Below are 15,763 nucleotides of genomic sequence, written 5' to 3'. Positions count from 1 at the left end.
GACAACATCCACATTTTTAAATATTGTGGCCTAGTGCAGGTTAATACTTTTATCGTTGTTGTATGAGAAAAGTCACACAAAAAAGATAGTGATGCTTTATATTTAAAATACTTGTTTTAATACAAAAGCCAAAAATACACAATCTAGCTTCACATTAATGAGGTTAGAGGTGAAAATAAGAAGCATTTTATATATGATTAAAGGCAGTAGTGATTTCCAAACTCTGTTAAGTCTGAAGACGTTCAAAACCAAACTCAGAGCTTTGTCAAAGCGTTGAGTGTAACATTACTTTCAATGTTCAATAAATAAGGCCTTTAGGAAGAAAGCTGTCCAAATAGGTTCTTCTTTAGATATTCCTTCCATGCATTCGGTGTCGAAAGCTCCATCGAGTTCCATTCAAAGTGAGGGACCTGTTTAAAAACACAAACAACTATTGAGTGTGTGACTGACATATCACATTTTCAGTGTAAGAGATGTACCACACTTCCACATGCAATCTTATATTACGTATTCTCACCTGAACCACAAGGTATCCCAGAATTTCAAGGTGTCTTTTTTTCATCAGAGCATTCCCTCTCAAATGGTGAGAGTTCTTGCAGAAGGACTTGGAATCAAGGAAGTTCACAGCAACTCTGAGTGATAAGAGAAAGGAGGATGTCAAACATATGTAATTTCAGAGTGGTATTCTTTATCATCTTTTATATCTCCGATAAATCCCTACCGCTGAGCTCCAGGTGGCAGCACATCCCTGGTGGTATCCTCTGAGCTCGTTCCCCAGTGAACCTTTCCTCTGTCTGAGATCTGCAGAGTGCTGGGCTCGCTGTAGGGCAGCGGCTGCAAGCGCTTGTCTAGAACGCATTCAAAGTCTGAAAAGGCAAAGACATGGTCATATAACGTAAAAATAAATCTCTTTTTTGGAGCCTGGTTTGGGGAATGTCATTAAATGGAAAAGTCATGCAGTTAACAGTTATCTTAAATCTTTTGTTCATGAGTAATAAAACACTTTAATACTAAAATGACTTGCAAGCATAGAGGCTACCTATAGTATGTTTTTTTTACATTTGCAGACTTTTTGAGAATAGAAACATGTGACAAACATCATCAAATTACTGTTTATCCGATGGAAATACTCGGGTATTACTGTAGGTAATATTACTTACCTACAGTGTAAAAGTATGGAGTGACAACTGCTACTCGGACACAGTTAATGCCACCGAGAACCTCACCCAGCATATTGTGGATTTGCTGCTGCATAGGACTCGCAGTGACTGTCCCTGAAAAGAATTAACATTTTCACAGTTTAGATGCATTTGAATTCCATGCTTCGTAACCAAAAAATGTTTCCATCATTGGATACCTTGCTTTTGAAACTGCTGGCAGTAGTTCTCATGAAACCACGGCACCTGGTACTCAGGACACTCGATACACACGGCGCGGTTCAGCTCCATGAGGCGTAGTCTGGCCCGCATGGTGAGGGCATCAGATAGATCTGCAGGAAGTAGGGACAACAATTAGTCCTGAAATGGGAAGTGCTTGCATCTCAAGTTGAATTAATTTTTTTAAGCTAAAAGGGGACTTACTTTCGAGTTCGGCGTCCAGCTTTCCCAAAAACTCTATACTGAAGATTTCTCTGACTAGTGCCTCAGGAAAATAGTCTGCCAAAGCCAAAGTGTACCCCAGGAGAACTAGCATATGTGGTTCAAAGGTGCCTACAGACAGAGAAAGAAGGGTGTTAGTGCAGGCTTAGAATAAGGATAAAAAAGTCTAAATGAATCAACTTACTGATATGAGCAGTCACACACTGAATAGAGGCATCATACAACTCGTTTGCTGAATCATAATTCAGTACACTGAACGGGAGAATGGTGGCATATATTCCCCAGTGGTGAATCTGAAAAAATACAGGAAAGTATAAAAGTACTCCCAATATATTTAACTATTCCAGAGTTAACATAGGGGGATGTCCATGAAGGAACCTACCTTGTCAATGTCTTTAATGGCCACAGTGGCAATACGGTCCAACAGGGGAGGGCAGATGTGATTTATTTTGGTTAGAAAGTGGCACAACGCCGGCACATTGGTCCAGTGGATTTGGTCCATCATCCTCTTCAGTGTGACCATCGTCTCATCCAGCAGCATTTCCTCAAACCACTCTCCTGTAGTGTACTTGAGCTCTTCCAGCAGCAGGTCCAGCCGGTCGGCCTTCTGCAGCCTCTCCCGCCCGCAGCGGTTCAGGGTCTGCAGCAGACGCACACACTTGCTGGAAGTGTTGTGGCGGTAGGAGGGATCATTACGCAACCACTTGGCAACGGCAATAGAAATGGTGTTGAGGTCATTGAGTTTGCACTGGGTCACGATTGCCTCTACCCGGGAGATCACGCCATCCTCAAGGCGCTGGCAGGGCAACATGGAGAGAACACGGATCAACATGGTCACCTCGTAGGGTTGGACGCTGCGCACCATAAATCTGCAAAATAAAGTGGAAGCAGGCTGAGTTTAATTAAATCAAATAATAAAGTGACATGTCCTTCTTAGCTGAAAGAAACACTTACTTGAGCAAAATCTGTCTTAGTTTAGCGTAGAGTTCAGGGTTCTGGTATTTCAACTGGAAAAGCGCTTGGATGAACCGTGTGACCTCCACTGGCTTGTAGACATGGAGGTTCCTCTGGATCACTGATGCAATTCTGGAAAATAAATGTGTAATAATTACATTTTAAATATTGATATAAACCACATTATGATAACGATTCTTGACAAAAAACCTGTGAACAATATGAGACTATTAGAAATAAATGTGTCACAGCTCTTTAGGCAAACTATGTATAACTGTAATGGAGACCTTGTACCTCAAAATTTAGATATCTACAATTTGATGACAACTTCTTCTGCAGAGGAAAATTGAGACATGATCAGAAGCACGAGAAAAGCTAAATGGGCATGTTTCTGAGGTAAAGAATGAACATTTAACTAAAAGACTTGTCATTGCTGTACTAATATCAGTTTTACCATTTAAAGGATCTGCAGTAAGTATTGTCTTTATTGTCTTTATTAGGATCCCCATTAGCACTAGCATGAGCATTGGCTATTCTTCCTGGGGTCCTCACACACTCAAAACATACATAAACATACATACAACAAAATTAAAACAAAACAGCTCATAATTTCATATTTACAGTGAAATGAAGTGGAAACTAAAATGGTCATCCAATTATCGCCATCCTAAGGCCAAACAAAAGTAAATACAAATAAGTGTACATAATAATATTTGCATACATAGCCACAGGCACAGTTCAAATGTACTTTGTAATACTTAAATAATCTTTTAGCAACCTGTTGAAATGTACTTGAGAATTTTCCTGAATGATGTGATCCGGTAAAGAGTTCCAGCTGATCATGGCTCTGTACATGACTGTTTTCTGTCCCATATTTGATTTAGATTTGTGTAATACAAACCTTCCTTCTATTGTATGTCGTGTTTGATAGTTATGCTGTGCATATTGCGCTATAAACCTTTGTGATAATATATCTGGTGAGTGAGTCACTGTAATATTTCTGACAAAATATAATAAAATATAAGTTGACCTCTGTCTGACAGTTAACCATTTCAGTGTCTCCAGCATTTCAGTGACTCTGGTTCTGTAGGAGCACTGCAGTGCACATCGTGCTGCCTTATTTTGTGCTACTTGTAGTTTGTTTAAATCTTTTTCAGCAGCACTAGACCATATAACCAAACAATAATCAAGCTGCAACAGAACCAAAGCATCCAAAACTTGTCTACTGACATCCATAGGCAAATATTTTACAATTCTTTTTACAAGTGACACACCCCTTCCCATTTTACATACAACATTATCAATTTGTTTAGACCAAGATAATTATCGACAAGTAGATATCGGCAAATAGATTGGCTCCACTTATTAAGAGAATAAGACATAAACTCACTTGTTCAGTAAGTTAAGATTCCTGCTCTGAATATATTGTAGAGCTTCAGCTACAGCCAGAGCCTGATGTGGAGTGAGCTCATCCGCCAACAGGAGCGCAGTGTTCTCCAACCTGAAGAGACACATTGGAGAAGCATTAGACTGAAGAACTGCAGTAAAAGGTTAGATTAAACTCACTGATCTCTCCACTAATAATGACACACACCCGTCTCTGATCTCCTGACTGGCCATCGGAGCCAGAGCGACAAACAGTTTGGTAAAGGAGTGAGGATCCGTGCTCGAATCAATGAGTTCTGTTAGTCTTGGTTTGACAGCCAGATTGAAGTCACAGCTGTTGAACTGCAGACCCTGATACAGCCCCATGATCATGCAGATGTTTTCTGCATCCAGCCTGGACATGTTGATTAAGATAATCTTGTTGCACTTGTCCAGCAGGGGCCGGTAACTGTGCTTTATGTTTCGCATGAACTGCACTATTCTCCGCGGGTTGTTGAATTTAGCTGGATCCATGGTGTCCAGGAGTTCTTCTGCCCTGCTAATAAGGGCATCTCGAAGCCGGGGAGACACCAGGGGCGACATGCTGATCATCAGTGATGTCAGGATCCTGGAAAAACATGACAATGCGTTAATACAATATATAAAAAAGGTACTTATAATCCATTTAACATTTGTTACTTGACCAACCTGGCATCATCAATGGACGACAACCTCTGATCCACTATACTGGTGATGTGGCCCATTAGCGGACTGTTTTGAAGGTTCAGATCACTGAGACACATGGAAAACTTGGATAGGGATTCCATTGGAAGTCTGTGAATTCCAATTAATTCGTTTTAAAACCATTATACACTTCACCAAACAATTTTGACAATATCAATTTTGGTAATGTATAAAACAAAATGCTTATTTACCTTTTTATAACATTTACAATTTGCAATGTCCATAATAGTTACCTAAGAATGTAATGCAAACATACCTGTCTATTCTCAGCCATGCTTCTGAAACTAACTGCTGAACAAGAGAGTCATGGCCATCCACATTAAACCTAAAAGATGAACAATAAAAAAGTTTGTTATTATGTCTATACATTATACAATACATCAAAAACATATAAATTAAAATGATTGAGGGTATATATTCTTGTACCTGAGGAAACTGTAAAGCATGTCGACCAACGTCAAATCATCCATCAGAGCAATTTTGTTCTCTGCCAAAACCCGGAGGGTTAAGAATTGAGGATGGCACCTGATGACCATAACAGTCCTAAGCATTTGTGGCTTCTCTCTCTGAAACTGCCACAGCATCCCCACAGCTGTGCTGACATGGTTCACTGTAAGCTTGGCCTTGTTTTTACCCACCACATCCAAAACCTGGTCTTCAGCAGCGCATACCTGCAGCTGCTGCAGAACCTGGTCTCGGTTAACTGTCCCTCCATGAAGGAGTCTCCGAAGGAAGGAACTACCACACCTGAGCCTAAACATCACACTGAAGCGGGCTCAAATTAAGTATGCACTGGGACCTTCATTATACAAACCCAGTCCACACTGTGCATCTCAATGTCAAACCAACAGCCAGGCTTAGCCAGTTGATATCACAACAACACAACTACAGTCTGGAGGAGGTATATGGTGGGTGCTCTACCAGGGACCTGTGGACACTGAATACAAAACAAACACATAAAATATACACATCAAAATATCTTAAATAGTTTTGATTGTATAAAACAAATGCAAAAACACGTGCATGACAGTTAAGTAAGTTCAGTGTGACATGCTGACCTTAGGTTGAGAGCGTCTCATCTCGTAGACAGACCCATTCACAGACTGTTTTGGCTTTCCTTCAGTGAACGGCAACACCGCAGTGAACTACCCGTTGCTACGTTAACGCGATATTCACGTGGATAGAGAAAATATGTCCTAAAATTACTTACAAAGCCAAAATACACGTGTTACCTGAATTATTTGCTATATTTCTACAAATGGCAGAGATCCAAACATTACATATCTAACACAAATAGAATATGACATTAAAACCTCATTAAAACCTATTCAAAGTCAATATTAGCCAGCATGGGTGCTATAATGTTTCACTTCCGTAGCCAGTGACATAAGGAACCAAGGGTTTTTTAATACCCTGGGTGTACCTTTCAGGCAGCCACTCACGCATACCGGTGAGCTCAAAATCGCCCTCGTACAGGCAACCAGTTGTCTTAAAGACTAAGGTGGTTTTCCAGCGTTAAAACATTGCTTACAAGTGCGTTGTGTCTGTATCACTTACATGCGAATAAAAAAATTAACGTTTAAAAATATGTAAATGTTACATTCCCAATTTTCCCTGGAAAGGGTGGCTAACTTTTAACGCCATGCATTTAAAGGGAGACGGAAGGGGTCTTTTGTATATTTTTTATGAAAGGTTAAATCGTTTGGTGTCATTCCACTCCTTGCTTACTGTGTGGAAATGACCAACATGATCGATGTGGATAAAAAGCTTGTCAGAAACATGTACCTGACAGACGAGTTGCAGGGAATGCATTACCCCTGTTTCTCAGATACGTGACCGTCTGCGTTGACTGGCGCACGCTTCTTGAAATACATTGACGTCCCTGCCGCGCCATCTTTAGAAAACAGTGAGTCCAACACTGAATGAAACTTAATTTTCGTCGTCTGTGAAAGCTGTTCGCTGTATGGAGTGATATCCTTGTGTTTCCAGGTGATGTGTGTTTGCATTGACCACGTCTTAGCGACATGTGTGCAGTTAATATGTCGAAATGTAATAGGAATCCCTGTAACATCTGGTGGATGCTAGGTAAAGTTGCTAATGCTAACACTAGGCCTACGGCTGACGGTGTTTGGAACTATAACGATAGAGTCCAGATTGGCGAGTGTGTGAACATGTTTGATTGATAAACACGAAAAGGGGTTTCTTTAAATGCGGATCCACGGGTCAAGTGATACTTCAATATCGTTGCTAGTTAGCTAGCTGATTATGAAACAAACGAGAAATAGCTAGCCTCGTTCTTGTTATATATTCGAGCAGTCAAATCAGCGATAACTGTCGGTAAGGTTTATGTTTATTTTATATCCTTCAGGAAAAAACCTAATGTTTGTCTTTGCACCAAATGTTCTTATTAGTATTACAAGTTCAGCTGGTCAGACCTTATAGGTACGCAGTTTTATTTTTTAGCTAATACTGACTGTTAAATGACAATTATAAGCTAAAAGTGAGTACACTGCTGGTAATAGTACTAAAAGCACAGTGTAAAAATACTCCGTTACAGGTTCAAAAGTCCTGCAGGCATGTTGTGTAAGATAAAAAACATCGCCATCAATATATACCCAAGTAATCGGAAGTGAAAGTACTCAAAATGCAGTAAAGCCTAATTCAGAAGTCTTTATAATAATCATATATTATTGCTGCATATGCGCGCATCACTTCATTGTTGTAACTGGTAAAGCTATTTTACATAATATACTGCTGGGAATTGTAATCTTTAATAATGCAAAACCTTTTGTACTAGGCATTAACAAGCTGGATGCGAACTGCGAAGTAACCAGTAACTAAAGATCTCTATATACTGATGTAAGGATCACTCGTGTTGCTAGATAGCTCAGTGGTTAGAGCTGGCGACCCGTGTGCACATTTCATTTCCTTGTAAGCCAGTTCGAATCCCGAGTCGGCTGTCTCCCCCTGGCCTATTAAATCGCACTGCCAAGTGACTGGGCTTCCTCTATCATGGTCTTCCAATCTCATTCCAGTGCCAGATCGACCTCAGTTTGCAGAAGGGATGTGCTAGACTACTGGCTCCCCCCTTTCGAAGACCGAGTACAAATCTTATTTTATAACTACAGTATTACTCTAATTATTAATCCTCATAATTGAATTCTTTTGTCCAGAGGTTAGCGCTACAGATATCACAATTTTCACATGAAATTGCCCGCCATTGTAATCGTCCAACTATCTTAAGTTGTATGGAAATTCCCTTTCTACTTTGTAATATTTCTATTCTAGAAACAATGACTTTTATCATTACTGTATAGGACAAAAGTGGAAGTACTAAAGTAAAGTGCATAACCTCAAAATTGTACTTAACTAAATGTACTTATTTAACCACTGATTGTCAGTTAGCTTCATGTTATCTGTGTTTCTCTTCTTCAGGTGTTTGATCAGTAAAGGTGATCATGGGGATCAAGACTCCGCGCTCTCGGGTCTTCCTTGACATCGGCATTAGTAATGTGCTCGGTAAGAATTTTCCAATTCTTAGTAATATAAACACTCAGTTTGTTGAATAACAGCTACATAATAATAGATTTTAATATAACCACCCTACAATAAATGTTACGTCCAAAAATGTTATGCTGTCAAGTTTTTGTGTGAACTGAAAAATGGTAAACTAAAAGTTGTTTCCTAATTTAACTCTGCCTTCATTGATATAAATGGATTGGACAGAAGGGTTTCAGTAGGACATCTTGTAATGATGTTGTTTTTAATATGTATTATACTGCATTAGTGTTGGGTAAATGTACCTATTGATTACTTTTAGGTCATTTCTTAACACTGTGAACAAAACTAACAATGTGGTTTTTCTCACAGTTGGCAGAGTTGTGATTGAGTTATTTTCAGACGTCTGTCCCAAAACTTGTGAAAACTTCCGATGCCTCTGCACAGGTAAACAATACATCTATCCACAAGAAGATGCCAACCTTTTACTTCATAGCAGAGTTACATATTGATTACTGATAATTGACTGTGGTTCCATTCAGGTGAAAAAGGCCTTGGAAAGGGAACCATGAAACCCCTGCACTACAAAGGATGCCTGTTCCATCGAGTCGTAAAAGACTTCATGATTCAAGGAGGAGACTTCAGCGAAGGTCAGTTAATAAAGTTAGAAGGGTGTGCATTTAGTAAATTAAGTCAAAAATATGTAAAGACTGTGAAGATATAGTTAATTATTCCAAGTTTCTCTGTTAATGGCATCACAAGGCTGTCAATTATTATCAGCTATACATGAATGTATGGCATCAGCATCCAATAATGATGCATCAACAAACTTCACATCAACCTAACCAATCTCTGACTACCAGCCATCAAATGTTTTATACCACCATAAATCTCTTTCCTGCTGTAGCCCCCCCCTCTCATGTTTTCTCTTTTCTCTAACATCATAGGAAATGGAAAAGGAGGAGAATCCATCTATGGAGGCTTTTTTGAAGGTAAAAAGCCACGGTCAGCTGTCAGTTGTTATCCAAACCGACGTTGGCTTCAAGATGGCAGTACAATCTTCTCCTTTTCCCCCAGATGAAAGCTTCGCTGTTAAACACAACAAGCAGTACCTGTTGTCCATGGCCAATAGAGGCAAAGATACAAATGGATCGCAGTTTTTCATGTGAGCACTTTATCAACACATTAAAGATTTGATGCATTATTTCCTCTTTCTCTCATAATAATTATATGTGCTCTTTTTCTCTTGATTGGCCTGCTCTAACACTTCAGAACAACAAAACCTTCTCCACATCTGGATGGGTGAGTGCAGCTTGATTTAAATGCATTGTGCACTTTGTTTTACAAAGATCAATGTTGCTAAAGCTCACCACCACTCTATTGTTTTCTCAGTGTCCATGTGGTTTTTGGTCATGTGATTTCTGGCCAAGATGTTGTTCAAACCATGGAGAACCAGAAAACAGATCCCAATAGCCGGCCGTATGCTGACGTGAATGTTATGAACTGTGGAGAGCTCGTCCCTAAATCTAAAGGTTTGTTTGTGAAGCTTTTTAGTGGTTTTTAAATATGTTTCCAACACTTTAAATATTATTTTCCTGCAAATGTTGTCTGAGCATATACAGGTTTCTGAATGTATAAAGCCGTGCCTCTAACAGACTCTTTAATTATTGCAGCAAAGAAGGATGACAAAAATAAAGAGAGGGCGCCTTCCAGCTCCAGCAGCAGCAGCAGCTCCAGCGACTCTGAGAGCTCGTCACAATCCTCCTCGGATACAGAAGAGTCTGAGAAGGAATCTAAGAAAAAGAAAAAGAAGGCGAAAAAGCTAAAAAAGAAACAGAAGAAGAAGGAAAAGAAAAGGTAGCTTTTTTTACTGTCACATTTTCCCAGTCGAAAGTGTGATCGGTACTTGGTGTCTTGATTCTGAGCCACAATGCTTTCCTAGGTCGGAGGCTGAGAGCGCTGAAGAGAAAGAACAAGAAGAGCTGGTTACCTCCACTGTGCGTCCTGAAGATATCCCAGCCATCCCAGAGAACCGATTCCTCATGAGGAGGAGTCCCCAGGCGGTCCAGAAGACAAAAGACGAGTCTGAAAAGGATCCGCCAAGTAGAGATGAAAGACCCAGAGAGAGGTGAGTCTGCCCACAAACAGCCGTTGTGATCATAATCCAAACATAATGCCTTGCTCGGTAAATGTAATGCCTTGTTTTTCTCTTCCTAGTGCTGGCATAAGATATAATTCTCAGTCATCATATAACAGAAGACTTGCGATGACAAGATCCGGGAGGAAGATAAAAGGCAGGGGTCCACGGGTAGGTACACCGCACCAATAGGAAGAGCTCCGCTAACATGTGTTGCTCTTTTTCACAGTTCAATTCATGTGTAGCTTTTAGCTTGCGTTTCTTGCTACTGTGGCAGAACGAATATGGAGGAAAAAATACCGTAACTTCAATAACGCAGTGATGCAAAAAACATTTTATTTCCCCATCCATAAACATTTTAATGCTGTTTTCTAAAATGTCTGTATTGGCCGCACTGCCAAGTGACTGGACTTCCTCCATCATGGTCTTCCAATCTTATTCCAGTAACAGATCGACCTCAGTTTGCAGAAGGGATGAGCTAGACCCCCCTTTCGAAGACTGAGAACAAAACACATTTATAGCTACAGTTAATATAACTCTGAAACCGCTGTTTCCACTGTGGGCATTAAAGGTGTAGGTAATTCACTTCAGAAACACTTTTTGTTATATTCCATGGAATGCTCTTAAAGAGCAACTTGCAGAGTTTTTTTTACTACATGTATGCTTAACCTTGCCTGAAAATTACAATTAAAAAAAGTGAATGCAGGATTTGATATGTTTTACAAGACATAAGGGCAGGAATTCAGAGGGAAAGGAGCCGTTTTGTTTTAACGTCAAACGCGTCATATTACGTCACATGGGGAGCAACTTTCTCGGACTCCTTCTCTGCCCAATCCGCGGTAGTAGTTTGTAGTTGGTTTGAGCGGTTGTGATTTAGTGAGCTGGTATTTTTTCGGTAATTTTACATTGCATTTCACCATTTTGTAATCATGGTGAGCTGGAGTTTGTGCAACCTGCACAAACTCCAGCCTGTCAGGACATCGAGTCCACAGTTTCCCTCACAGGAAAAGGACCAGAGCTAGCTTTCGTTCCTGGGTGCGTTGTGCGAGGTGCATCCACCTCCCTGCAGCACATACTCTCCACAGCTGAAGCCTATCAAGCAAAACGTTTATCAGGAAACCGTATTACATCTCTCTCCCCCCCTTCGCTCCTCTCTCTCACCCCTCCGGTACACAGCACCGTAAGACGTAGTGTGGAGTTGCATTAGGTAACGCTGTGGTGGCTGTACTGCTCCAGCCGTCTTCTTTGTGTGTGTTTGTTTGTTTGTTTCCCCCGGTCTGTGTTGTTTGTGTGGGCGTGGTGGCTGTCACTCCTGGCTCCCGGCTCAACCTCCACTCACCTGCTGCAATCAGCTGTGCACCCTCCCGACTACACACCTGCTTTCCATTAAGCCATTTACAACAGCATATCAACGGAGGCTCCACAACCTGTCTCCGCCAGATCGTCAAGTATCAGCCGTATCTCGCGTCTCCCCTCCGGTACACAGCACCGTAAGACGTAGTGTGGAGTTGCATTAGGTAACGCGAGATACGGCTGATACTTGCGCATTAGTTTCTGTTATGGATCAGTATCAACAGTCCTGCCAGTAACGTTACTATGTTATCAATACTACTTTAGTTATAGCCTGATATGTGATAGCTAACTTTACAATGTTGCGATGTGACCGACGTTAGCTAACATTAACTGTGGCTCACGCCGATCACTCACCAAGACAGCTGTTCTGTTCTCCACTGGTTCTCCTCACACCAAAGCTCCATTTCTCGCCGATGGCCGTTATTTCTTCTAATCCTTGGCTGCTCCTGGTCTCTTGGACGCCTAGCAGGCTCATAATTACAATCATATGCATTCGAATATATATTTTCAACCTCTTCTGTGTCAAAACTAGCATTGTGATCCATGTTTATTCCTACGTTAGACCGGCCGCTCTCCCCCATGTTACGTCACACATGGGGAGGCTTTTTTTTTGCGGAAGTAAAAATGTCTTACAAAAACGACGCCAGATGACACTGTAGTGTATATTTCTGTATATTCTTTTGAAAATCTAGTGTATTCATCATTTTCCTACACATTTATTCACTGGTGTCTCTAACCTGCAAGTTGCTCTTTAACATCCCGATAGCAATGAATACATTAAATGCTTTGACAATAAATACATAAAAACATTTCATCTGTGGAAGCCGTGGCGCTGTAAAAAGCACGACCAATCATCTGAGCCGGCCAGGCTGAAATAACTGGATGGCCTGCGTTCCATCTCGTGCACAAACTTATCTCGTGCCCTCATTGGTCATGAGGAAGTCTGAAGGACGGGGGCAGATTTTCTACGGCTGCGTACTTTCTAAGTACGCACTCGAGCTGGTTTCTCCATTCTTACCTACCCCACCTTTTAAGTAGCTTGTTTATCCCATAATTTAATTGTGCTGTCAGTTTTAGCTAGTCTCATTTCTTCACAGCCAATGCGCACAAATATCCCGCTCTATATCTGTGTTTAAGTCCGTTTCTGTCTGTTTAGAAGATAAGTGGTTTGTAATTTCCCTCCTACAGCGCTATCGGACTCCATCTCGCTCAAGGTCCAGGGATGGTTCCCGCCGCAGTGAGACTCCTCCGCACTGGCGTCAGGAGATGAACCGTCAGAGGATGAGGGCGGTCCCCGGAGAGCGCTGGATAAAGGGGGACAAGTAAGAGAATCCTCACTTTGTATTATTCACGAGTACATTAAAGTGCAAGTCAGAAATATAGTAAAGATAATGGTGGTTGTGACACTTAAACTTTCAAAGCAGTGTAATTGAACAAGATGCACTATGTAAGCAAATCATAGAAATGTCCTCTGAACCCTTAAGTTATGTGTCTGATTAATGAATGTATTAGCCAAGAACGTTATTGTACGGATGTCATGTAGCTTCATGGTGTTATCAGAGGTCAGTTGTCATGTTCTTCAGGTGGTGACATTTCCTCTGGTATGTTTTCAGAGGCGACATGGTTGATGCCAAAGAAGAGGCGGCTAAAGCTCCAAGAAGAGAGGGACGGACCTCCGACACAAAGCATGAACGTGCAGCTGAGGGTAAAAAAGAGAAGAAAAGCCGTTCACACAGATCTAAAAGCAAAGAAAAGGACAATGCTGAAAAGGATGAGAAGCATAGCAAACACAAGACAAAGAAAAAAGATAAATCTCAAAGCCGCAGTAAAAGCAGAGAGAAGAGTAAGAGGTCGAAAAGCAGAGAGAAGAGTCACAAAGACAAAAGTGAGGACAGGAAAGGTCGCTCGAGGAGCAAAGACCGAAATAAGAAAGAAAAGCAGTCCGAGTCTGATCAAAGTAAAGATAGAAATAAGAGTCATGACTCTGATAAAAAGCCTAAAGAGGATGCCAAAGGTAAAAATGGCGAGAAGATTAGGACAAAGTCACAAAGCAAGGAAAGACACACTTCAAAAGATGAACATAGATCCAGTAGCAGAAACAGGGACAGGAGCACACCTGCTGTCTCAAAAGACAAAGAAGAGAAACAAGACAAAAGCAAAGAGCGGGGCCGAGAGCGTAGCAAGAGTCAGGAGAGACGGCCCAACAGCGAGCGGGAGAATAGGAAACGGGGAACATCCAGAGATAAGGAACATCGGACAAGGAGTCCAGACAGAAATAAACCCAGAGACTCCCACAGAGGCAGGCACTCGAGAAGCAAGAGTAATAACAAAAGAGACGCCAGCAAAGATCGGTCGTCTCATAGGAAGGACAAAGAGCCCGACAGACAGAGGAGGAGACGTAGCAGCAGCTCAGACAGTGACAGGGAGGAGAAGAGGAAGCGTCAGAGTCCAGGTTCCAAACGCAGAGAAGGGAAAAGTACCTCCAGAACTAAAGACGGGAGAAGCCCAGCCACTCGGAGACCAGATAGCACGAAGGGCAGAGAGCGCAACGACAGCAAGAGGAATAAATCCAGCTCTAGCTCTGACAGCGACTGAGCTCATCACATCCTACAGGGATAGAAGTAGATTTGAACTGTCTGTCCCTTGTCTTACACCCACTAAACTTGGAGTATGCAGCATCAGCTTTCCGTCTAGAGTGAAAAATGTGTCAAAGCTACATTTCAAAACTGTCTGGATATTGCTCAAACTTGCAATGGCCGACACTTGACTTGTTTTGGTCGTGTCTCTCACTAAGCGATGGTTAGCTGAAGCTGCACAGCTGGTTTAGAGGGTTAGATTAGTGACTGTGGGAGAGATGTACTGCGTTAGTGGTACGGACCAGGTGTTCTTTTAATTGTACATGACCAGAGGTTCTTTGAAAAGGCGTTTTTTAAGTTTTGGATTCATTGGTAAATTATATTTTGACTTTGCAATAGCTGAAATTTCAAACTGATTTGATTGCAACACAGATCCTTTATAATTCATCTTCCCCCTGAAGAAATGTTCTCCTGATGTTTGTTTTTAATTTAACTTGGTTGTGTTGTGGGATCAGTTCCGTCTCCAAGTTTGGCAAATGTCTCATGTTTACTCTTAAAGTTATTTTTACTAGCAACGATCGATCCGGAAAAGAACACTCATAATTCCTTGCATGCTTTTCCATGTCATAGTTAGATAACATATGTACATCCGTGAGTTTTTTGTTGTTGTTGTTTTTGTACATCCATGACCTTGAACTGTAATCCTATTTGTTAGCCAGGTTTGATATCACCCGGTTTTGTTTTTTGAATAGAAAAAAATCAATGTCATGCTGTAAGTACAACATAAAAAACATTTATATAATTTGTGTTTTGTGCAAGTTGTTTTTTAGAAGAGCCTGACTGTCGTTTAGCTCAACGTGGATTTGAATCAATTGCTTTAATATTCTGTAATAAATGCAACTAAAGGCCAATAAAATATTTAGCATCCTAAAAAACAACTATAACAAGTAATCAACAGTAATAACATAATCCTAAGTAATGTTCACTTTCAGTTGTGATTAAAGCTGGAGTGTAAATACATAAAGACAAACATGCCTCACGAGTTTGCTTGGTGCTGGTTCAGCCTATCCTCCCTCACTGAGGGGTTTTTATCTGGTGCGTCCACTTCATACTTTGAGCTGCTGCTCTGTTGCCATGGTCTCTCCCATGTTGGAATGACTTATTGCCAGAGGGGGGAGCCAAACCAACTGCTCTTGTACCTAATGAACATGAACTCCCTTCAGCAGTGTTTGATTGTCTAAAATCCCTCCAAATGTAGCTACAGTACAATGTACTAAAAGTTACACGTTATATTTTTCTATCAAAACTCAACAATGGTCTCCATGACATGAGTTGTCCGTCAGGACATGGAGGCAACGTTTCTTTAGAATACATTTGGTACAACCAGAGGTGGGAAGTAACTAAGTAAAATGTCTAGATACTTGCTTGAATATTTCCATTTTATGGTACTGTACTTCTACTTCACTACAATTCAGAGGTAAATCGTATCCTTTTACTCCACTAGGTTTATTTAATATCTTTAGTTACTTTACACATTT

The 15,763-nt window shown here is 40.9% G+C and overlaps 2 protein-coding genes and 2 non-coding genes across 5 annotated transcripts; 3 read left to right on the top strand and 1 right to left on the bottom strand.

Annotated features, from left to right (window-relative positions):
- Positions 1–89: 89 nt before the first annotated feature.
- Positions 90–6,032, bottom strand: fastkd1 (FAST kinase domains 1). Its single transcript, XM_034110064.2, has 15 exons — positions 5,720–6,032; positions 5,088–5,598; positions 4,918–4,986; positions 4,626–4,751; positions 4,147–4,545; positions 3,943–4,053; positions 2,553–2,684; positions 1,981–2,467; positions 1,783–1,891; positions 1,581–1,709; positions 1,358–1,489; positions 1,161–1,274; positions 722–866; positions 518–632; positions 90–410 (listed from the first exon to the last, which is right to left on the bottom strand). The coding sequence occupies exons 2-15, from the start codon at positions 5,420–5,422 to the stop codon at positions 315–317; spliced, it is 2,499 nt and encodes an 832-aa protein (XP_033965955.1). The 5' UTR covers positions 5,423–5,598; positions 5,720–6,032; the 3' UTR covers positions 90–314.
- Positions 6,033–6,471: 439 nt separating this feature from the next.
- Positions 6,472–15,027, top strand: ppig (peptidylprolyl isomerase G (cyclophilin G)). 2 transcript variants are annotated; one of them, XM_034110074.1, is made up of 13 exons: positions 6,472–6,567; positions 8,097–8,180; positions 8,532–8,606; positions 8,702–8,809; positions 9,107–9,151; positions 9,237–9,324; positions 9,432–9,461; positions 9,552–9,691; positions 9,833–10,016; positions 10,102–10,287; positions 10,377–10,467; positions 12,838–12,971; positions 13,263–15,027. In XM_034110074.1, exons 2-13 carry the CDS (start codon positions 8,120–8,122, stop codon positions 14,242–14,244), a joined length of 2,124 nt encoding a protein of 707 aa, XP_033965965.1. In that variant the 5' UTR covers positions 6,472–6,567; positions 8,097–8,119; the 3' UTR covers positions 14,245–15,027. The 2 variants fall into 2 exon arrangements, with proteins under 2 accessions (XP_033965965.1, XP_033965964.1); XM_034110073.2 differs by having other exon boundaries at positions 6,519–6,650.
- Positions 7,642–7,771, top strand: LOC117467150 (small nucleolar RNA SNORA35). The gene has a single exon (XR_004554354.1). It is a non-coding gene; the product is annotated as a small nucleolar RNA SNORA35 (small nucleolar RNA).
- LOC117467151 (small nucleolar RNA SNORA35) lies at positions 10,686–10,806 on the top strand. Its single transcript, XR_004554355.1, has one exon. It is a non-coding gene; the product is annotated as a small nucleolar RNA SNORA35 (small nucleolar RNA).
- Positions 15,028–15,763: the final 736 nt, after the last annotated feature.

Source organism: Pseudochaenichthys georgianus, chromosome 21 (genome assembly GCF_902827115.2).
Source record: "Pseudochaenichthys georgianus chromosome 21, fPseGeo1.2, whole genome shotgun sequence".
Taxonomy (NCBI): Eukaryota; Metazoa; Chordata; class Actinopteri; order Perciformes; family Channichthyidae; genus Pseudochaenichthys; species Pseudochaenichthys georgianus.
This window is presented reverse-complemented; position numbering and strand designations above follow the sequence as displayed.